We start from the raw sequence: 25,000 nt of genomic DNA on the forward strand, positions 1-25,000 counted from the left end.
ATCAAGGAAAATGAAATTAAAATATTTCACAGTGTATCAATAAATAAAAGACTGTGACAGAAATAGGACTACTTGGGGACAGACAATATGACAGGGAACAATAGAGAAATGGTAAATATATTAAAAAATTATGTTGCTTTGGTACAGGACATGATATGGGAACAGGTAGACATGACATTGAATGATGAATAGCTATACAAGTGCATTTAAAATACAAAGGTGACATGTTGAATAAACTAGACAGAAACTGGAAGAAGGATAGAACCTAAATCTAAATGTATTACATCTAGGCATTTTAGAAGAGAGAGAACTGAGAGCCAGGACATTCCATTCATACTTAGTAATTTATTAGAGAAAAGGGTTGTGTCAGAAAACTGGGAGATAATGTAATTCCTATATTTAGGAACAGATTGTAAACAGGCCCAGGCAATTGTAGATCATCAGCTTAATATTGGTAGTAGGAAGAATAATGAAATCTGAACTAAAGGAGAAAATAGAATATATAAAATGAGAAATAGAGTTATGAATAACCAACTTGGCTTTCAAAAGGGAAAATCTTGCTTATAAAACAAACAAAATGGAAGAGAGTTCAGAGCTTGCAGTGTGAAGTCATTCAAATCAATATTGACTCCGCAAGGTTGTAAAGTGCCTAAACAGAAGGTACGCTGTTCCACCAGCTTGACTTGGGCTTCAGTGGAACACTGCAGCAGATCAGGGTAAAAATGTGAGGGTCAGAGCACGATGGTGTAGTAAAATCATGAGTGACCGGAAGGCAGGGGTCATGCTTGCTGACTGCTTTGTGGAACCATCCACTCAGTCACCCAATCTGTGTTTGGTCTTCCCTCACGCAGAGAAGACTACATTGTGAACCGTGAACACATTGGGTTAGATTCAAAGAAGTACAAGTCGATTGTCATTTCACCTAGAAGGAGTATTGGGACATTACACATTGAGAAGGGAGGAGGTAAATAGCTAAGTGTCACATTTTCTGTAGTTGCAAGGGATGGTGAGGTGGATGAGGTAGGTGTTGGGGATGATAGAGATTGTATCAGGGAATCACTGTAGGACTTGAGTGACTATCTGTGTGGAGTTTGCATGTTGTCTGCGTGAGTTTCCGTGTGCTTCAGTTTCCTGCCACAGTCCAAAGGTGCGCCGGCTAGGTGGATTAGCCATGGTTATGGGGATAGGGTCGGGGTGGCTGGGTCTGGGTGGGATGCTCTCTGGAGCATTGGTGCAGACTCGATGGGCTAAATGGCCTCTTTCCCCACTGCAAGGATTCTATGACAAACTGGGAGAAAGGAATTAGCAAGCAGGGCATGACAAAACGTAATCACGGCTGTGGGAGTCAATGGGTTGATAATGAATATTAGTAGAGAGGCTATCATCAGAAGTGAAAACAGAGAAGTCAAGGAAAGGAAGGGAAGAGTCAGAGACGTACCAAGTGAAAGAGAGAGGGTGGAAATTGGGAGAAAATTTAATTATTTGTTTCCATTCCAGATGAGAATATCACTTATACAGCGAATTTGACAGAAGAACAAAAAAAAAAGAGTTGTGGGAGGGACCCTTGAGCAGAACTGGAATAAGGAACATTGCACAAACCCCACAAAAAGACAGGAATAACTAGGGCCTATTCAGGTGCCTGTGGCCACACCTTTTTGTTCTGTGAAACAAGTTAAAGGAGAGATTGTTCAATGAGGGAACAAAGTTCAGCCAGAGGGAGCGTTGGAGGACACTGGTCAGGCCATCATTCAAAGAAGAAGCAGAGTCCTCTGACCAATTTGATGGAGGATGGAGGTGTAAAGGGGATTGGATGTCCGTCATGTAGCGGTGATGAGGGCCACAAAATAGGAAATTGTTGAAATGCTACTGGCACCCCAGAAGAATCACAGATGTTAAGTGTGTAGAGACTAAACAATTATTGTTGTCAATAACTTTGTTTCAACCAAAACTTCCAGCTTAATCTTTCAGGAGCCTTTTTGAAGGCTCGGACATAAACCTAAGTTGCCAATTGTAATTTCTTTATCCTGGGAAGTATGATTAGTTTTGTGCTTAAATTCCATTATCTTTTATACTGAGACAGGCAATTGTGTTGTAAAAGACAAGTAACTGAGCAGAAAATTCAGGCCTCAATATCGTTCCAGTTCTAAGCACTTAGAATTTCTGAACAACAGAAGTAACAATATAGAATTACAGAAATAAAGGAGGCCATTTCATCCACTGTTTCTGTGCCAACTCTTTAGAAGAGCTACTTGATTAAGCTTACTCTGTGGTCCTTTCTGTAAAGTCCTGACAGAGCTCTCCGACAAATAAGCATCATAATAACAAGTGGTAGATTACAGAAAAGGAAAAATACTCGCACCTCAAATCACAACCACAGCTAATCACATCATAAACAGGAGAAAAATTCTCTTTTCCATACCTGATTTGGTGTAAAAAAGATCAAAAAGTCTCCAACACCATCACCATCTAGATCTGGAAGTATCAATGCAGGTCCAATCACAGAAAGATTAACAACAAAACTAGCATTAAGGATCCACAATGTATCTCCTGAAAAATAACGAGATATTTTTAGTGTCCACAAAATTCAAACTGCATATAAAGCCTTATGGTGTTATCCAAAGAATATTGACAGCAATTGATACATTTGAAGGCTGCAGATTTCTGGGTCATTCATTTTTTAACCAGATTACCAGTCAAAACGTTTCATTCTGCAATGAAGCAATAAAAAAAAGTATAAAAGAAGTAATGTTACAATCCCCAGAGAGACCAGTAACCTTTAAAATGATAGCTGAATTCCAGTGAGCAAGATATCAAGTTTTTAAGACGTCTACTAAAATTTGAAAACTACAAGCACTATTAACTAAATGCTACAGAGATAGTAGGAACTGCAGATGCTGGAGAATCTGAGATAACAAGGTGTAGAGTTGGATGAACACAGCAGGCCAAGCAGCATCAGAGGAACAGGAAGGCTGACGTTTCGGGCCTAGACCCTTCTTGCTATTCTTGTAGGTAACACACTCAAAATTACAGAAAGGATTTTCTCTTTAATTATGGAAATGAAAAAAAAACACCACTGTTGTCCTTTACAGCGCCCCTTAAATGGCCACTTTATTCTCCTTGAACTATCATTAACTTCCCAAAGGATACTTCCTTTTCTCTTTCCCAGCCAAGCACCTTCGAATCCCAAAACTGATTTTCACTCTGAAAATTACCCAGGGGATTCTTTCACTCTAGCTCAAGAAGGCAAATCATTCAGCCTCCTTTGAATCACCATGAGCTCAGTTTCCTCAATCCGAGGGCAAAGTCCTCCTGCAAGTGTTGTTGAGATAGAAATGGCTGTCTGCTTTCTATCTCAAAAAATGACAGAAGACTTCAACCTGTGAAGTTCAGTGGTAGTTTAGGAAATCCACAAACCGTTACTACAAGACTTCCTATTGACTTTTCTCCTCTCAAAGGTCAATTCCATTGCAACATGAATCATATGGACCATGTATCCAAGTAGAAAGGCTAATGAGCCATTTTATTAACCCCCAACTTCATTTTATCTTGGACTTAATCAACCGGTTTGTTTAAGATCTCCAGCATCTGTAGTTCTTTGTTTTATTTTACAGATTAAACCATAGCTATTTATATTACCTGATATCCCTAATACTTCCATGTCGGAAATTGAGACAAACAGCCCACCCATAGCCAGCATTACTGTTCCCACAATTACATACAGGTGTTGTGAAAACTGTGTGCTTTAATTTTTGTACTTTTATTTTAAGAAACATGGATTGAATTGAAAAGGAACTGTTCTGAAACCCAGGTATTTACAAAGATGACTGCATGTTTTGACAGTAAGCAATTTGATACCTATTTCTGTTTACTGTGGGTTCCAGCAATGTGCTGACAAACTTGCGCCAATGGGTTGTTTACAAGTGAAATTGATTGTTTGTGAACTAGGGACCAATTATAAATGACAAAGGACCTCTGTTGCCAACAAGATGATTGATTGTGAGCAAAGTAGAGTGCAGTAGTTCAGACCAGGCGAGAAATCAGCATAGTACTAGCAGGCAAAAACACTCTCTCTTTCTCTTTCTCTCAGTTCGCTACACAATCCGTTTTAAACCAGAAGAAAAACAACTTTATCTTTCCTTCAACAGATGCTGCTAGTTATCACTTGTATTGGATAAGTCACAGGCTTCTCGTAAGTGAAACAGCCACCCAGTGCTTCTTCCAAACAGTGAAAGCATTTTGAAAAAGGTCAAGGAGAAAATTCAGACCAGCAAAAACAACCCCAAAAGATCTTGGGAACAAAGATTACAGGATGGTTTCCCTATTTTCCTTCCATCCATTTTTTTTTTCTTGTCTATGTTATCTGTGTGTAAGGAGGAGTTTATAAGGGGTTTGAAGTTTTAATTTGTAATCTTGACTTAATTTAGCTTAATCTGATTACCTGTAATAAATAATGATTATTGATAAATATAGGAACCTGGTCTGTGTTTTATATCAACCTGGGTCTAAAAATTAATCAAGCTCTTAAGAATCTTGCATATTTCAATGAAATCACCTCTCATTCTTTTAAGGTCCGAAGAACATAAACACTATGTACCCAACAATTCCCACACCCCAGGGACCAATTGAGTGAACTTCTGTTGTATGGCCTCCAATGCAAACACTGCCTTGCTCAAATAAAGGGACAGGTAGAGTCGCAGAGGGTCATAGGCTGCTCTCTCTCATTACAGAGTGACAGCTGTTGATGCTTTAAATTGAGGGTCACCAAGCCTCAGGTGAGGGGAGAGATTGAGAAGGTGGAACCTTCATTATGACCTCAGCCAGTACTAGAATTGAACCCACACTACTGCTGTAATTCTGTATTGCACACCAGCTGCTCAGCCAATTGAGCTAACCGACCCCCTGCCTTCCTTAAACATGGAGACCAAAACTGCACACAGTATTGCAGATGTGGGTCTCATCAAAGCCCTGTGCAACTATAGTAAGACTTCTGTATTGTCATTCTTAAATCCCCTTGCAAGAAAGGCTAACATGTACTTGCTTTCCTAACTGCTTAATGTACACATTCCTTGTGTGAACGCAACCAATTCTCAGTGAAAATCAAAATATACAAGTTTCACATCTTTTAAAAAATCCTGCTTTTCTATTCTTTCAACTGAAGTGAATAATTTTATCCTTCACTACATTATTCTCCATCTGCCATCTTGTTTCCCATAATGTTCTCACCTCTATGCAGTTTCTCTGTATCCTCCCCACAGCTTACCTTTCCACTCAACTTTGTATTATCTAAAATTGTTAAGATATATTGCAATCATTTCCTCAGCTATTTATAGGGAGTCATTGACCTTTCCCACAAATTAATTTACTGCCTAAAATTAATTTGTATTTTTAGTTCCCCATATCACACCAAGCTTGCTTTTCCAGGCAAAGAAATATCCATTTGCTTGCAGAAGGGTGATCAGGAAAATAAGAGATTGTTGTAATAGCCTATCTAATTTACTTATGGCTTTGACTGAGGTGGGAAGTTGAGCAGTAAGCAGCGGTTCCTTGCTGCAAGCCTCACTGTCATTCAGTTTTTCAAATTTAACTTTCCCAAAGATACAGTCAGCCAAGGGCTTGACAGATTCAGGAGTATCTGTACACTTGTGTCCTGGGATGGCATGCCTGAATCAGGAGTTCTTGCCATCTGTAGCCTTATACCTCTTCTCTATCTTGCTCATGATTACAGACATCTCGCCAATTCCTCTGCCAAGCATGTGACTTCCCCAAGCCCTGCTACCACCAATCTACGTCCAACCTCACTCCTCTCTCCCACCAGAAGCTGAACACACCCATTGACCCCTGATCCCAATTTCTTCACCCGTTTCCCACCCCCACCTCTCCTTCAAGCAGAATGATGTGTTCTGGATATGGAAAGAGGAAACTTTTGGGGTCTCTGACCTTCACCCCAACCCCTATCCCCATCCCCCACCCCCACTAACACAAAAGCTAATCCAGTACAGCACATCTCCAACCACAAAAATCCAGACTCACAATCAAATGTAATACCAAAGGAAGGTTGCATTGTTGGAGGTGATGTCTTTCAGATGAGACTTTAAATGAGACCCTTACTTACCTGTTTGGATGGATGTAAAGGATCCCATGGTATTATACTGAACAAGGAAGTTCCCCTCAGTGTCCTAGGCAATATTTAATTCTTGATCAAGATCTCAAAAAACATATTTTCTGGACATCATCCCAATGCTATTTGTGGGAGCTTGCTTTGCACAAATTGGCTACGCTTACAAAGTGCTTCATTGGTTGGAAAGCACACGGAGAAGACTGGTTATTGACAAAGGTACGGCAAAATGCAAATATTTTATCCTTTCTCTTCTTCAATACAGTTACCACTCCCAACCCCCTAGACGTATCATGTCTTTAGCACAGAAAACACATTAATTGCTTCCACAAATTACACTCCCACAAGCAGTGTGGACATTTGAGTTTTAGTAGTGTGCTCAAACTGTCAATTATACTATAGCATAATGTGGAGGTTCAACAATAGGACCCACTTGTTTTCTTAATCCAATATAGCACCTTTCAGCTGAAGTATGTGTTTCAGCAGACAGTTGTGAAAGATTTCAGTGTCAAGATAGAATGCAAACAATTATACTGGGTCACTGACAACAAATGACAGCCAAAGTAAACGACATTTTACGGATGTACTCTCACTTATTTATAAATGAGAAATTAGTAAACCAGGAACACTGTCTCTTTCATGGACTGACTTGTTTCTGATATTACTTTGTACTTAAATTGCTCCTAACTGCATCTCGTGACCTCCTTCATTGTAACTACTAGCTCGACACCCAGACAGACGAATTGGCACAAAAACAAAACCCTAAAGCCCATCAGTCAGGATGCACTGACTGTTAATAACACTCCAGCTGCAAATTTGACAGTATGGAGCCTCTACAACAGCACATTCAGGTACAGTGCAGACATTTTTTTAATAAGGTTCCAGGGCCCCTGAAATATTGTCCACTAACTTTGCTCTGCCTAGAACAATGCACAATAAAGTAACATTTTACCGATGGCCTAAATATCTGCTTTCTCCTTTATTACGAGTAAAACAAGTGGAAAACCGAGGATCACAGTTCTTTGCCTTTTATGGAGTTTGGTAGTAAGCCTGTGATCAAACTAAGTATTCCTTGTCCTCAGACCACATTTTTAGCAATTTAAGTTCACATGAGCACCAAATCACCCAATTTAATAATTGCAAAGATTGCTAGTGGAAATTAGACTAGAAAATCTAGTCAAAATTTATCTGCTTTAAAAAAATCATAATCAACTTTTTATTAATTCATGAAATTTTGGCATCACTAGCAAGGCCAACATTGATTGTCCATTCTGAATTGCCCCTTGAGTAAGTGCAGGTGACACATTCTCACATACTCACTCATCTCTATCCACATGGATAAGGAGAACCACCAATTCAATTGGGACAACACCAAGATCCTGGGACAAACAAAGCAGAGACAAGCACAGGAATTCCTAGAAGCCTGGTACTCCACGAAGAAAGCCATCAGCAAACACATAGAACTCGATCCCACATACACTCCATTGCAAAGGAAAACCGGAAGTGAGGTAATCCAGCTCAACGGACACCAGAGTTTAAATACCAGGCGGGAAAACACAACGGCGCTTCATCGGAGGCTGCACTGATGATGTTACCCAGCAGGGTAATGAAACGTCTGCAGAACAACAAACTAGCTCGGCCAGCCAACCAATCACAACATCCACAACCCGAGCTACAAATCTACTCTAAAACCTTAGACACACATTCTTGAATACAGAGTGGCTTGCTAGGCTATTTTCAGATGAAAATCGACAACATTGTTGTGGGACCTATCCTCTTCTCCTTGTCTCTCAATTTGCTTTCTCATTAAATTAACATGTCAACTTAAACACCTGTTCTATGGTGCTGCCTTTCCAAATAACTAAAACCTTTAAGAAAATAAAGTGCTCAGGAGAACACGATCCAAAAGATAAATTTACTCCAAAATGCATACCTGAAGAACTGATTGCACTAAGGAGGTAAGGGGTTCCAATGATGAGGCATCCTGAAGACTTTGCACCACTGAGATTTTCAATTCCACATTGCACATGCTGAACATCCTCTGCTAAAGCTCGCTGCCACAGCAGACTGCCATTTGTTCCTGACAGCGCAGTAACATAGGCACAGGGAAATGGGAGGCCTTAAAAAAAAAAAAGATGCAAAATAAATTACTGGACAAAGACATGATAATGTTGGACAAGTTAAACGGTTTGGTACATATGAAAGATTACATTACTTTTTGCAGCTTGAATTCAGCACTGTGTGATTGGCACAAAGATTAACAGAAGCCAAATCTGATGAAATGATCAGCAATAGTTTCCTGCTCAGAAATCTCCCTCAGATTATACTTGCAATTCATGTGTAGCTTCTTTGTTTCTGCCTTTAGACATACAAGTTTTCATGCTAATATTTTTCTTTGCCTGTATACAGTAGGTCATATTGTTTAGTCCGTAATTTAACGTGCACTGACACGAGTTTGATCCATTCGTTACTAAGGTGAGGAGAAATTGTTGGTGCAAAGTTTGCAATAGAAATATGAAAACTCATTTTCAAAAATTGTAAAGTACACAGCAATAAAAGTGGTAGCTCGTAAGAATACACAGCATTTTTACCAAAAACAGAGTTAAAGTACCTCGATGATCTTTCATTTTTTTTTCCCCTCTCCTCATCAACATTGGAAACTGTATACATTGAAACAATGATGCATCATCGGTAACTTTGCAAACTGTGAATAGTGCTAAACTAAGATTGGGAGGTTTTTTAGTGGTAACATTGTCACAGAAAGAGAATAGGGTTGAAGTTACTACCAATAAAATTGGAGGGACTGTCCATTCAGAGATACATAATTAAGATACCGCCATTCAGTTTATATAATTCTAAACAGCTTTGTTGAACCACCATCTGAAAAACTGTAATTATGAAGGCAATGTAACAGTGAGGTAATGAAACACAGGAGTCTGAGCAACATTGGAATAAAAATGAGGAAAAAATGCTCTACGTGATTATAATACTCCCTCACCCTCAGCTGCACATGATCCATTAATTATAGTGTCATTGGAGGACTTCAATGCGAATACCACATCGCTAACTTTGTCTCTGTTCATATCCCACAGCGTGAAAAAAGGATAACTCACTGTAACAAACAAATAACACAATATCAGTGTGTTAACAACATATTTCAAATATAGTTACTTCTGTTTCATTAATTTCATGTGAATTCTTTGTACCTATTCAATTATCAAATACATTAAGAATCCAAACAAATCATATTTCAAGTGTTTCCAGTACAACTTTAAATACTAAGGGAAGCATTAGTTTTGTCCATAAAGCTAATAATTAAAATTTATGCTGAAATAAATGCAGATGAAAGAGCCTGAATTAAAATGAAAGCCACCAAACTTAAGATGCTTGCATTATTATAGCGTATTATATATGACACATGCATTACAGGGAACATAGTTAACTCAGTTAAACATTACCTGCATTTTCAAATGTTCTGTTCCAGGCCCTTTGTGACACAGGCCTCACTGGACAAGGAATTATGAAGGAAAATGCAAACACCACAATCAGACATAAAAATAAAACTATGAAGAAAGCAGCAGTTCTCCAACGGGAAAGCTGTCCAAATTTTGTAAATTTCTTGATTTTGGTTTCTTTGTGCCTGTTAGAAACTTCATTCGTGTCTTGGCTTCTGGTCTCATCATTTTTCAGAGGATGTATCTCTCCCTCTGAATCTTTGTTCTCTGTCATATTCCCAGTCTACATCACAATGGGATACAAATTCTTATTCAAACTGTCTTCTCTCTCTTGAGCAAACCTTTATTCTTCCTGCAAGATTAAAGACATAGTTTAAAATCACAATATACAAAGCTTTTTGCTATTCTGAATGTTTGGTTAAAAACATTTCTAAATTGCTTCAACTAGACTCTTATTTTCACATCCTTGTGTTCACCTTAACAAAGAGCTTCTGTGCGATAGAATTACTAAACCCAAAGTAACTACAGTTAGTAGGACAGGCAGCAGAAGAGAAACAGGGAAATTATTCTATTGGAAGAAAGTGGTGATCAGCATATTTGATGTCAACATCAAAATGGATTAAAGTTTGTCTTGTGACATTACAAGAATATTTTCTCACAAAACATAACTGTCACAGCAATAATCTAGCGTGACCATATAGTAACGTGATATATTGGCAAGACTCAGCATGCCTTTGGGAACACTGATAACTGACTGAATGCTTGGTTTCTCCAAGTAGTTTCCCCATTCTCCTGCTGCTCAGCTCGCACCTGTTCAACAGAGGGATTTTGTTTTCGTCAGTTGACTTTTCGGAGCTGTTCTCTCCTGCCTCCTCTCCATCGTCCAGTCACATCACCCTTCCTTTAATCCCTCTTGAATATTCTAACTATTTCTCACTAACCACACCCCTCAATCCTAATTCAAATCCCTTTCTTATTGCTCTTCTTTCTCTTACTGTCAAGGCTCGAAATGATATGGGATAAACTTCTTTTGACATGCTCATTGTCTATTTTCTTCACGAGGCCTTGTTCACGTCTCACCATTGGAGTTTCTCTCTCTCATACAAAACCAGAATATCTCTAATCTAATTTGACATCCTCTCTAACTTTGATCCACAGTCTCGCCTTGCACTTCTCCGTCATTTCAGCCTTTGACACAATCTCTCACACCATCTGAGAGTCACAGAGTTGTACAACATGGCAACTGACCTTTTGGTTCAACACATCCATGCCGGCTAGATATCCTAAATTAATCTAGTCCTATTTGCCAGCATTTGGCCCATATCCCTTTAAACCTTTCTTATTCTTGTACCCACCCACATGCCTTTTAAATGCAGTGATTGTGTCAGCCTCCCTATTCCCCTAGCAATTCATCCCATACATGCTCCATACTCTGCATGAATAAGTTGCCCAATAGGTCCCTTTTAAATCTTACCTCTCTCACCTTAAACCTATTCCCTTCATTTTTGGACTCCCCTAGCCTGGGGAAAAGACCTTGACTATTCACCCTATCCATGCCCCTCATGATTTTATAAACTTCTATAAGGTCACCCTTCAGCCTTCGAACCCAAAGGGAAGACAGCCCCAGCCTATTCAGCCTCTCCCTATAGCTCAGACCCTCCAACACTGGCAACATCCTGGTAAATCTTTTCAAGTTTCACAACATCCTTCCTATAGCAGGGAAATCAAAACTGAATGCCTAACCAATGTCCTGCACAGCTGCAACATGACTTCCCAACTCCTGTACTCAATGCACTAACAATAATGGCAAGTGTATCTTCACTACCCTGTTTACCTATGACTCCACTTTCAAGGAACTATGAACCTGCACTCCAAGGTCTCTTTGTTCAGCAACACTCCCCAGGACCTTACCATTAAATGTATAAGTCCTGCCCTGATTTTCCTTACCAAAATGCAGCTCCTGACATTTATCTAAATTAAACTCCAACTATCTCTCCTCAGCGCATCAGCCCTTCTGATCAAGATCCCATTGTACTCTGAGGTAACCTTCTTTGCTGTCCACTTCACCACCAATTTTGGTGTCAACTGCAAATGTACTATCTATACCTCCTATATTCACATCAAATCATTTATATAAATGACAAAAAGCAGTAGACCCAGCACCGATCCTTGTAGCACACCACTGGTCACAGGCCTCCAGTCTGAAAAACATGCTCCATCAGCACCCTCTGTCTCCTACCTTCATGCCGATCTTGTATCCAAATGGCTAGTTCTTCCTGTATTCCATGTGAGCTAACCTTGTCAATTAATCTACCATGCAGAGCCTTGTTGAACAACTAAGTTGAAGTCCAAATAGACAAAACCCACTGCTCTGCTTTCACCAATCCACTTCTTCAGAAAAAAACTCAATCAAGTTAGCAAGACATGATTTCCCACTGACAAAGCCATGTTGACTATCCCTAATCAGTCCGTGCTTTTCCAAATGGGGGTGTCTTTGTGCAATCCCAATAAGATGAGCATTCCTTTCTTATTTATCAGTTCCACCAAAGTAACTTTTTTTCTTCCACCAATGCTTCTTATCCATCATCCTATTTAGTAGGATAACCCCCATCTACCCCAATCTCACCTTGTAAACATAGCACCTCAAGCTTCTTTTCCCTCACTCTCACACAATAACTTTTGAAACAGCATTTAATTGAATGTGGTTGACCTCTCTAAAGAATTTTTTTCCCAAAATTCTCCACAAGCTAGTATCAGAAAGGTATCTCTGAGTTGGACATAAAAGATTTAGAGACCAGGAAGTTCTTATTGCAATATTTCTGAATACCAAACAGTGTTGCTACACTACAGGAAGCTACTGAAGAAACTTGTAGCCCTCCAGCACATTTGATAGCTTTTATCATATTCTACAGGCAGTAGCTAATAAGTACATCAAGGTGATCACCAGTGCTGCATTCCTGATAATTATATTTGTCTGCGACTGAAATAAATTTGAACCAAAATAAACTTTTGATGTACAACCCCAGTTTCATCCGGCAACTTTTCTCCAATTGAGCAAAAACAAGGTCTATTTCTTAATCCTGCACCAACGTGATCTTACTTCACCTGTAAGAACAACGAAAGATCAACAAAATGAGGACATATTTTTGCTGGGATGTATTTAATTTACGCGGCTGAAAGAATTGACTGCCTGACAATCTGAGGAATAAATATAATTAGAGAGAGTAAGCCAGAAAAAAGCACAAACACAAGCTTACACCCCACAGAAACAGGCTGTAAATAAGGCAGTCGAATAGAAACAACTACTTTAGACACCAGTCACAAACGTATACAGAAAATAAACAACAGAAAACGTAATTCTTACAGTCAGCAGCAATTGAAAGCCAATCCACACGAAGACAGAAAAACAGACAACTTTCCCTCAGCCTCACACACAGCTACCTGCCACTTCATCATGGCCGCCTTGCTGTCTGCCACTACGCATGTGTGGAGCCCCGCTGTGGTCTCTGGGTACTGTAGTCTGTTCACGCCTTCTATGGTGAAATGGACCTCAGGAACGGACTACATCTCCCAGTATGCCCCACCGCTAGGCGCGAGGCTCTCTGGGCATTGTAGTCCTCTTGCCGGCTTCCGTAGAGGCATAAGCGGGAGGTATGGACTACAGCTCCCGGCGTGTACCGCGCTGGCGGGTTCTGGGGACCGGAAGGTCGGTGCGTTGCTGAGGGAGAGCGCCGAGTTAGGCCTCGGGGTTCTGCTGGAGTATTTTCCGTCACTTATCTTTATGACATAGTTTGTTTTAAAATTATCACCAAACGCAACCTGAGATCTTAAAGCAAGCCACAATGTCTGCTCAGGCTCAAATGAGAGCGATGTTGGACCAGTTGATGGGCACCTCCAGGGACGGTAAGTGCGTCTTTCATGTTTTCGGTGCTGTCGCCTCTTTTTTTTCCAGAGCGAGTTCTCATATTGAAATCAGTTTTCGTTGACAAAGCCACTCATTCGCCGCTAACCCGAAAGAAAAGAAAATGCAATAGTACCCAAGATGTGGTTCACTGTGAAGGGGGAACTGGTCCAGGCCAGGCTAGGCCACATGGAGCATTGTAGGCCTCAAACACTGCCCAGTATTGGGACATTCAGCTGGAGTGTCACCATCAAAGCTCACCTAAAGACTAAAATCAAACATAATACTCATATACAGAGCTGGTTACATAAGGGCCAAAGTAAGTTGCTTCAAACGTGAAGCGTTGCTACTGAGGAAAAGTTAAGTGAGGTTGCAGTAGCTGTCTTAGTTTTTATTTTACAAGACCTTTTTTTTCCACTGACGAGTGGAATTATTGTTGGAAAAATTACCAAAAAAGGTACGTTTGAAGAAAATAAGTGAACGATATCCTACTTTTTGCAATCTGTTCGAATATCGGGACTCGTGCTTCACGTTTATATCTCTGAGGAGAAAACTCATTTATAGTTTGATTTTTCCCTACCAAACATTTTAAATAGACTCTAATAGTCCTGCATTACCATTTTTGTGAAATTGAATCAACGAGAAGAGGGATGTACGCGATGTCCATGTGTTTGGTAGATCTTGTGTCCAGCAAAACTGCAATATGTTTCCCTTCTGGCTTTCCAATCATTAAAATATATTAAGCAAAGAGATGATGGAATAATGTAAAGGGACTAGAAAGCATAAAATGAGGTGGAAAAAAGATTCTATGAAAGCTGTTTGAGATGGATGTTATTGGCTCATTACAGTCTGTGTATCAATTGCATAGTCATTCACATGATTACATTGAAATCTTTGTGCTTTTAGACTTCTGAAAGGCTGCTTTAATTTTGAATTGTACATTTATGTATACTACCATTAATCTCAGTTGTGTAGTTTCAACATTCACAAAATGTGTACCTTGTGAAGTGTGGGAAGTTTATTTCTGTAACTTCCTATCTTACTCCCACACTTTTATTTATTACACAGGCAGAAAGAGATCCAGTAAAAGCCTTTGGAGTTTGAAGCAGTGTAGCAGATCTCTACTGTCTGGTTCTATACCACATTTTCCCATGGGAAGGAAAGAGTTACTCCACTGGTCCTTATCAATAATACCATTTTTCTGTATATAAAGAAAAAGTCGTCTTGTTGAAGTTTGCATGTTTGTTGCATCTTTGGTGAATCCAGTGTATGACTGATTCACCAATAGTTCCAGCTTCTAGAGACTTCCATTGATGAATGTCCTTTTAACATTAAAAGTGAGCAATGCAAGCAAGCTGTTTTACGTTTTAGGAGAAACCCCTTTCCAAACAAATTCACATTGACTTTTTGTTTCTAACCACCAAACTCCTCCACCACCATCCCAAAAAATGGCAGGAGACCAATTTTAGTGCTCATTTTATCTCAGTGATGGTTACACTTGGGTACTGTTGATTTATTTTCACCACGTCCATGCATTGTATCACAGATCAATTTTTTTGTCTGATGGAAAATTTTTAAAAACAATGTTTAGAATAGTTAACTTATGTGATTAATTTTAAAAATTAAACTTCTCAGAAGAGCAAGATTGATTCAATAAATTTATACTTGGGTGGGATGGAGGGTCCTTAGTAGGTTTTGAACCTCTGTGGTAAATGAGAATGCAGCTCCTTTCAAAACAGTCTGCTTTAAATAGTTTTTAAGATACACTGGTGTTATCTTACTTGGTAGGAGAAAAGAAGCAGTAATGTCAAAATGCTTGCTTTTTGTCCTTTGTTTCCTGTTCTGAATTGAAAAGTCACTAGCTGTTACCTGTATGTTCCTTCTTAGGTTTTTTTTTTGATTTTGACAATTGAGTGCAAATTTGTGGTTTGCACCTAACTTCAGTTTTCTTGCAGGAAACTCAGTTATGTTTGATTTAGTTGCATTTGAAATTTGCTTCCCATATCTCTATTCATACAAACTGAACAATTGTGGCCCCTTGTTTTATTTATAAAGGTTCAATGTATCTTTGCCTGCCTACATCAATCTGCAAGGGAGTTGCAGAAAAGCCTCATGTTCATCGAGCCGTGAGTCATGAATAATTTTTAAAGCTGTTATGAATATCAAAAAAGTGTTTGCTTTCAGAAGTAATTAATATAAACAACATAGTTGAGACTAAATATAAACTGCATACAGTGGGAAACACTACAATGGTATTGGAATACTTGCAAGGATAAAGGAATGATATTTGAATATTACACATTTATATACACAATGGCATTAAATTGTCACATAACAGTTAAACTTTACCTTTATTCTTTGTATCATTCCTGTAACTACCTTACTACAGGTGTGGCCCAGAAAACCTTCCCCTTTTAAATTTTTTCCAGCAAGTCAGAATCTCTGCAGATGAGGCGCAAAGATTGAAGATGCTGGGTGGTACCTTATGGATGCTCACAGTGTGTATAAAAATCCTAACCTGAGTTCTTTTTCTGAAAGTGTTGGGCTTGCAATATGCTGTCAGTAAAGCAAGCTACCCATCGTTCTCTTTGAGTGCTTAAACCTGTTTAGGCATATTTTTACAATTTTTAAAAGAAACATGCATGCCTGTTATGGCATTTTCTGTGGTCTGATCAGAGTACAACATTCCAGAGGTCCAAGATTTAAGAAGAGTGCATTCGCAAGGTGATGCTTAATGAATTCTGTATATGTTCTGTGAAGAATGTTCCTGTTCTGCAGTAAAGATGGAGAGGTAGTCACATGATTACACACAAGAAGGCATTAGCACAGTAAGTTGGCTGTAAAGCAGCCTGGTGATAAGTCCATTTATTCAAAAGCACTCTGTTCAATCTTGAGCTCATCAACTTTAAACTGCCTTGTTTCAGGAGATGCAACACGACAGCGTGTGAAATTCTCAGATGATAGAGTTTGCAAGAGTCATCTTCTTGGTTGCTGTCCACATGATATTCTTTCTGGAACGGTATGTAGTTTTGTTCTTATTCTTACTCATTTGGATGAATGCAGAAAAGAATAGATAATGCAATATTTTGATACACAGTTTCTGTTTAATCTAACACTTCTGATGTACGGTTTCCTTCTGCTCCCAACTCTTATAATGTTAACTTTCTATCATTAGGAAAATGGAATTTCGCCGCACTGAGATCACTGAGTCTTTATGAGCAGTTTTCTTTAAGGTCAATGGGGAGCGCTGTTAGATGACTGCTGCCCCTGACATCCAATTAACCACTTTTCAATGACACAATCTTCTATCCAGATGTCTTAAGCAAAATAAGTGTGACATCCCAGTCATTAAATGGGGTTTGAACATGGCAACTACTGGTTGAACATTGCTGTAGCATTGCTGTAGTGCTGGAGGAAGAATTTGTCAGGTTTAATCAAGCTAAAGCACTTAGTGAAAATCTAATTCCTGTTTAATGGTTTTAACCATCAGATTTATGCCTAGCTGTGTGCCAATACTCTTGTAATTTTTAACCATAATAAAGTCATAAGAATAAGAAACTGGAATTGGCTATTTGGTCCTTTGAGCTTGCTCTACCATTCAGTTCCACCTTCCCTCAGTTTCCTGTATCCTTTCATTACTCTTAGGAACACAAAATTTACTGACCACTGAATTGAATGCTCTCAGTGACTGAGACTTTACAGCTCCTTGGGGTAGATTCCAATGCTTTACAGTCGTTGGAGGAATTTCTCGTTAACTTTGTCCTGATGGCCAAACCCTCCATGCTGAGACTGTTACCCATGCTCTGAATTCCCGAGCCAGGATATTCATTTACCCTTTTAATTAATTTTAAAAATGTACGTTTCAATTGGATAGTTTCTCATTCTTGTAAATTCCTAGGAATTTAGGCCAAGTCTACTCCATATCCTCCATAACAATTCCTGCATTTCAAGAACATTTTTATTGCCCTCCCTCTGGGACAAATACACCTTATTAGATGAGGAGACCTGAACTGGACGCAGTACTCCTGGTATGGCCTCACCACTGTCCTGTATACACTTGATTGATCACAGTTCTAAAAATGTTTTTTTATATTTTCCTAAGGAAGTGGGTAACTTAATGCTGTACTACATTAGATGTCATCTGCTAGTTGTGTGCTCACTCTCCCTAACTGTCTTGTATTCTTCTGTGGCCATTCAGAATCCTTTTCATCACTTACCTTCCCATTTAATTTTTTGTCATCAACAAATCAGGATATACTAACTCAGTTCCCTCAATTAAGTTGTTTAATATAGATTGTAAATTGCTGAGGTCACATAATAGATCCTTGCAGTATAAAAACAAACCACAGCTGGGAATTCTCTTTCTGATATCCCAAAGCCTGTCCATTGTCTACAAAGCATAAGTCAGGACTATGGTGAAATACTGCACACTTGTCTGGATGATTGCAGTTCAAGCTTGATGTTATCCAGGATGAAACTACCTGCTTGACCAACACTCCATCAGCCAACTTAATCTTCCAATGCCAACTCTTTTGGCTGTGCCCAAGCGTTACCACTCACAAAGATAACAGGCATATGACAATGGCATCTGTAAATTCCCATACAGATCACCATTTTATCCTATGTTGCCATTGCTCCATTATCACTGACTTAAATCCTGGAACATGCTAACATCAGTGCAGATGTCCCTACACTACGTGGACTCCAGCAGTTCATCACTGCTACCTCGAGTAATCAGGGATGGCCTTGAGGGCAACACTGACGTCCCAAGAATGAATGAGAAATCCCTTGTAGGATTGTAGGCTATAAACTTAAATTTATTTTCTATGTTCAGCCCAATTTATCAATCATTGATCCATTCTTCTATGTTACTTCCTATCCCCTTTCAACAGGTTATGTCTGTTCCCTTCCAATCCTTGGAAACTGTTCCAAAAGATAACGTTTCTGACTCATTGCTTCTGCATTGAACTTTTTTAAAAGAAATTCTGAGTACAGATCATCAAGTCTTGTAAACTAGTTCCCCATTAGACATTCTCATAAGGCCTTTCTTGCCCCACTATTCTGGAATGTGTTTCCTGTCTTTACCTTGAAGATAGAAATACACCTGGTGGTTGTTTTACCCCATTATAATTTCACATTTCGCTATATCTAATAATGCAACATTGCAGTCATGATGCGTGTTAAGTTATTTAGGATAAAGGCAGTTTGTCTCTTACATCAAAATTGGAATATTGTCAATTAAGAGTAAAATTGTGCTTGTCCTTTGAACCGGAGTTGAAGTTTTAAGCCCTGATCTCCTGTAAATACTTCCACTTCTATGATATGATATGACACTGCCTTGCTTTAGTTACCAGCAGGCTTAGTTATTTGAATGGTGTCCTACCTGAGCTTCACCTTTTTTACCAGTTTGAGCACATCCAGAACATTGTTTATGGCTTTGGTCATATAGCGACCATTTATTATATGTCTTGTTGATATACCTGTGTCTCGCAGCACATATGTGCTTCTGTTTTTCAAATTCTCACAGTCATTTGTTTACCTTGATTGCCATTTCCCTGCAAAGCGATTCCGGTTAGCTGAACTGAAAATTGAAATGTTATCATTCATTGAGTTTTGTTTGAGAAAGGTATATAGAGATACAGTTCCAGGGCAGATAGGTGGCTGTACCTTACCTCCACCTATCATTCACTTGAATTGTGGTATAGTTTTGAGGGTCTCAATGACTTATTCTTGTTTCCAAATCTGGGCCTCCTCAATTTTGCACAATCCTCTAAGTACTTGGTATTCTACCAACTCTGACATTCTGAATCACCATTTCTTTTGTCATTTTGGAAATTACACTTGTAGCTGCCTTAAACTCTGGAATTCCTCTAATGAATTTCTGCATCTTTCACTTACTCGCATTCTCATCCCTTTATGATATTCCTTAAAGCTGGCATCTTTCACCAAAGCTTTGATTGCCTCTCATTATGTATCCCTTAATTTTGGTCTGATTTATACTTTCCAAGTATTTATATAAATGCTCATTGTTGACAGGCAATAGGGTGTTCTTAAATGGATTTTCAATAGATAACATCACAATTTTATAATAAGATTATTGATTCTTTTTATGAACTGCTGGATTGTTGCTCTTAATTTGTTAAAAGAATTTTTTAAATTATGCAACCTGTGTAATGTTGAATATTTTGTTATAAATGACCAAGCTTACAAAAAAGCAATATGAAAATTTAGCGGATTCTGTGGAGTTAGTATTTTGGTTATTGTATAGATGCTGACTGTTGGACCTTTACAGTCCACTTTATTAATGGTTAATAATAGGCCAGGTAATCTTTTTAAATTTAACAGTTCTATGGTTTTGCTGCTCTAAATAACAAAGCTGTAATATCAAGCATTACCTTGTGTTAGTAAAGTACTGTACCTTGTACATTTGCAAGTAAGCACACAGGACTTGAATTTTAAACTGGAGTTAATTTTAGAATTCTCTATTTCCTAGCGCATGGACCTGGGAGAATGCACAAAGATTCATGACCTCGCACTGAGAGCCGACTATGAAATTGCTGCAAAGGAAAGAGATTTATTCTTTGAGCTGGATGTGAGTTACCAAAAATTTGAGTATGAATTAATTAAGCTTTTTCTGATTGACGTAATGGAAAACATTGAACCTGTGTTCTAACGAAGACATTAAAATTGTGTAATATGGGAGTAACTCTATCCTCACTGGCCGTCTATTTTGACAACTTTTTTTGTAACTAATATCAAGAAGCTAGGTCCTTGGCTCATTGTCTGTTGATGGTGCGACTTGAGCCTTTTTCCTGAGTAGTTTTTCTCACTTAGTGTTTTGGCGTTGCCTTCCTTACTTGGGCAGACTAAGGAGGCATTAATTCTAGAATCCTCAGCTTGGAATAGGAATCAAACCCATGCTATGCTGAACCAAATGTCAACTGTGCTAAATGGCCATATTCTATCAAGAAATACATTTAAAAAAAAAATTTAAACTGTGCCTTTCCATCATTACCAAATATCTCTGAAACAAAATGTTAACAAAATCATCAACTTAAACATATAAATTTAAGTCTGCACCTTTTATTCTAACAAGGTGGTGTAGAGTTTATTTCATTGAACTAATAATCTAACAGATTATAAAGGGCTAATGTATCTAAATCTACTGGACTGATAACTCGCAGCTATGTGTTCAAATCTCATCACTGTTGTAAATTTTATTTTAGTTTAATAATTAAATATTGAATATAAAAATTGTATCATTAATGATCTTAATGATGTTGAACGTGCAGCTGGTAAGCAAATGATTTATGAGAGTGAGCCTGCTGCCCTTGCAGCATTGTGTGACTATAGATCTGCAACATGATTCAGGATGTGGGGTAAAGGCAGAAGTATAGTACTTCTGAGATAGTAGGAACTGCAGATGCTGGAGAATCTGAGATAACAAGGTGTAGAGCTGGATGAACGCAGGAAGGCTGACGTTTTGGGCCTAGACCCTTCTTCAGAAATTTCTGCTCATTTGGAGAGCTGGTGCTATGATTGCTGGTTGGCATAGAAGAAGGCAACAACACTTCTGTGATGTAGTGCCCTTTGAAACAGTCACTCCTTAGTGCTGAACTACTATGGGAAAAGTGACAAATGAAGTCTTCTATACTCCTTTATTTGAATTTAATACTGCTCCCAATAAATATGAAATTACATGTTTCTGGCAAGTGGAAAGATAAAATTCAACACCAAGTGAGGTAATGCATTTTGGTAGAAAGGATGAGGGAAAGCAAATCAAGTTGAATGGTGCACTTTCAAAGGGAATGCAAGAACAGGAAAATCTAGAGGTGTTTGTATGTGAATGTTTGAAGGTAAATAAACAGCTTAACACAAGCATCCAAATAACTGAAATTCTAGGCTTTATAAGTAACAGCATAGATTACAAAACTAGGAAGTTATGCTTAAACAGTGAGAGCACCAGTTTGGCCCCTGCTGGGATATTGTGTCTAATTCTGGGCACTGTACTCTAGAAAGAATGAATAAAGCTTTGGAGTGGGCTCAGATTAGATTTGCTGAAATGGAGCTGGTGATTGAATCATTGCTATGCAGATAGAGTGGAGAAAGCAGGGCCCTAGGAGAATATTGTTTAAAATTGATTATTGATTAAAATTGTTACGGATTCTGCTAACATAAATATGAATAAGCTCTTTCCACTGACAGAGAGGGATAGTAACTCCAAGGTGATTGACAAGAGAATCCGAACAACATGATGAAAATCTTTGCTTTGCAATAGTAGTTAGGATTTGGAATGTGTTGCCTGATTATTTCCACCATCCCATCAGTAATGCATTTCAAAACAAAATCAGATAAATACTTCAAAGAGAAATATTACAGAGCTATAGTGAAAAACTTGGGAATTGGGACTAATTGAATTGTTATTTTGTGTGCGAGCAGCACCATTTGCAAGAAAGATTTCACCAACACAACAAAATGCATGACCTCGATACATGCAAAGATAGGACTGTGTGGGGAAAAAGGAATTGAGACTGCCCTGTATAAACAAATCTGACTACAGGACAACAATTCCATACGCACACGAAGGTGGCCCTTATACCCACAGGTATTTTAATCTGTCTCATTCTCCTTTGAATATCAAAATCTGTGAAGCTTCAGCCTCAGCTCTTTTAAAAGGACTGATTTAGGAAAGAGGAATTAAATTAAACAAGCGAGTGCTATGAGAACAATAAGTAAGCTGGATCAAGTCAACTGAAAGTTTTCCTTCTCTGGATATTTGCAAATCAGTTGGGTCTCCATGCTTCCAGCCCACAAGTTATCAAATTTGTTGGATTCAGTTTCACAATTTACAGTGGTTCAGTTTGTTTGTGGTCTCTGGGTTTATAGTCCAGTGCCATAACCCCAGGCATTTCTACCATGCAAGGTGCTGAACAAGGAATACTAATATTAAGTGGACCATATTTATTTCTCAGCTTTTGATTGTAGAACTTAACACACTTTTATTTTTGTGTTTGTAGCTTGCTATCCTGACACTTAAAGCAGGAACATCTAATTTTCTTTGTTTTAGTCAGCTATTTGGATACATTTAAATCCACAGGTAAACTAAAAAGCTATAGAACAGTACAGCACAGTACAGGCCTTTCAGCCCACGATGTTGTGCTGACCTTTTATCCTACTAAGATCAATCTGCCCTGCATACCCTACATTTTACTATCCTCCATGTGCCTATCCAAGAGTCGCTTAACAGTCTCTATTGTATCTGACTCCACTACCACTGCCGGCAGCACATTCCACATGCTTACCACTCTCTGTGTGAAGAACCTACCTCTGACATCTCCCCTATACCTTAAATTATGCCCCCTTGTAATAGTCATTTCTGCCCTGGGAAAAGGTCTCTGACTATCCACTCTATCTATGCCATGTTCTCATTAATTTGGGATTATTGCTGATATTAGTTCATTTTGGTATTTCAATGAGGCAACCAGTCTGATTAGAAATATTTTCAAACATTTGAGCTCTCAAAATTCAAAAGGATAAACCAAAAATGTAATCCTGTTCAGTTCATTTCTTTTCATAGCTCCTGTTACCCTGGTTCCAGGTGCACATTTGAGATTTTTGAGCCGTCATTGATAAACCATTAAACATTCCTTGCTACTATTTGTATTCATTAGGATGCACTCTTTCAGGAATAAATGGATTGTATTGCCAAACCTGAAAAAAAATACTGTTGTACTGATTTCTGCATCGATACAAATGAGATTTTTGCCTTTCCCTAGGCCATGGAACATCTTGAAAGTTTTATCGTTGACTGTGACAGAAGAACAGACATTGCGAAGAAACGATTGACAGAAACACAAGAAGAAATAAGCGCTGAAGTAGCTGCTAAGGTATATTCCATTCTACTGTCACTTGAATGAGCATTTCAGTGCTCATCTGTATGATAATTTGATTAGTAAGTCAGTATGGGAGACTGGATAGTGCTATGTACTAGCTGTTTCTTCTTTGGTATCTGAACTTTAATCCATTTTACGAATGGGATTAAAATCTCTCAATTTTCTTTGCATTGTGGCAGTTCATTTTGAAGTTAACTTTACATTTTCTTTAACATGTCTACATGTCCTAAGTGAAGAAATTGAGTGTCCTGTGGTTCCTTCTGGGTTGCTGTGAAGCAAAATGCACTTGCAGTTTACTCAGAATATGTGGATTAACTCGGTATTCAATGAACATGGGTTCACAATGCAAAATTGCTGTAATTGTTCTTATTCAGTGGCTGAAGACAGCATATTGATGCAATTGTTATACTTCACATGTTCACAACATAATTTTGCATCCAAACAGGATTTCCTTGATCTGTTTAAACGGGGGCATCTTAATACCATAGGATGAATTTTTACCAATTTCAGCAATTTAAAAAAAGCATCCAACAGAATTTTTATTTTGAAGGTCTGCTGTCAGTTTTGCTGCATTGATATGGATGATCCATACACTCGCCTAAAACAAACAAGGAAAATTTTTAAATCGGGGGCCCAATTCTAGTTTATAGAATCCTTACAGTGTGGAAACAGGTCATTCAGTCCAACAAGTCCACACCAGCCATCTGAAAAACATGCCGCCCAGACCCTCCCCATCCCTGCAACCCTGCACCTCCCATGACCAATCCAAGTAACCTACACATCCCTGGACACTATGGGCAATTTAACATGGTCAATCCACCTAAACTGCACATTTTTGGACTGTGGGAGGAAACCGGAGTACCCGGAGGAAACCCATGCAGACACAGGGAGAATGTCTGTGTGGATTTTGCACAGTCATCCGGTGCTTGACGTGAACCTGGGTCCTGGCACTGTGAGGCAGCGGGGATAACCACTGAGTGACCATGCTGCCTGCTCAAATGCCCTCTGTGCCCAAAAGACCTTTTTGAGGTTTGTCTTGTCCCAGAAAAACAATCCAGTTGTTGCTTGACACTCAGTGTCTCCCCTGTGGTACCTTTCAAGTGTTTTTCTAAAACCTCTGCTTAGCTCTGTAGAACTTAAATGAGTGCTTCTCCTCGAAACCATCAGGTGGGCTGTACATGGTCTAGCCACTGTGTAAGCTTTCTATGAATATCAGCCACTGCTTCCTAGAGAGAGTTTTATTTCCAAGCATTAAGGTTGCTATATCAGCGAACATAAAAGCCTAGATTTTGCAGTCAACAGTACTTGCTGCTGTTGAAGAAAGACCTAACAGTCTCTGAGGCACAGCTTCATCTTTCCTAATGTCATTTGAATCTGATGCTGTGTTAAGAAAATTTCCAGATGTCCAGAAACTGGGATATCGTCAAATAGGGACACGGGCACTAGCGTTAAAGGATTCTCCCAGAACGTAACCGAGCAAGTAAAGTGCATAGACTATCCTTAATTTTTATTACATTTTACAGAAAGCAAAATTAACTATTGTGCAGATATATTAGAAGTTGAAATGTAAACTTGAAAATGATTATTAAAAGTACTTGCTGTGATAGCTTGAAAAATGTTTAATGAAGAGCACGAT

General features: G+C 38.8%; 2 protein-coding genes across 2 annotated transcripts; one reads left to right on the forward strand and one right to left on the reverse strand.

Annotated features, from left to right (window-relative positions):
* Positions 1–2,419: 2,419 nt before the first annotated feature.
* LOC125481557 (protein FAM234A-like) lies at positions 2,420–13,062 on the reverse strand (the record flags this gene model as incomplete). Its single annotated transcript, XM_048593274.1, has 5 exons — positions 12,935–13,062; positions 9,574–9,922; positions 9,114–9,227; positions 8,049–8,234; positions 2,420–2,547 (listed from the first exon to the last, which is right to left on the reverse strand). Coding segments are annotated over exons 2-5 (699 nt in total), but the record flags the coding sequence as incomplete, so codon positions are not given.
* A 201-nt stretch (positions 13,063–13,263) lies between these two features.
* Positions 13,264–23,358, forward strand: LOC125481558 (putative RNA-binding protein Luc7-like 1; the record flags this gene model as incomplete). The annotated part of the gene is made up of 4 exons (XM_048593276.1): positions 13,264–13,473; positions 16,396–16,490; positions 19,965–20,063; positions 23,248–23,358. Coding segments are annotated over exons 1-4 (366 nt in total), but the record flags the coding sequence as incomplete, so codon positions are not given.
* Positions 23,359–25,000: the final 1,642 nt, after the last annotated feature.

Source organism: Rhincodon typus, unplaced genomic scaffold (genome assembly GCF_021869965.1).
Source record: "Rhincodon typus isolate 14 unplaced genomic scaffold, sRhiTyp1.1 hic_rhity00002597, whole genome shotgun sequence".
Taxonomy (NCBI): domain Eukaryota; kingdom Metazoa; phylum Chordata; class Chondrichthyes; order Orectolobiformes; family Rhincodontidae; genus Rhincodon; species Rhincodon typus.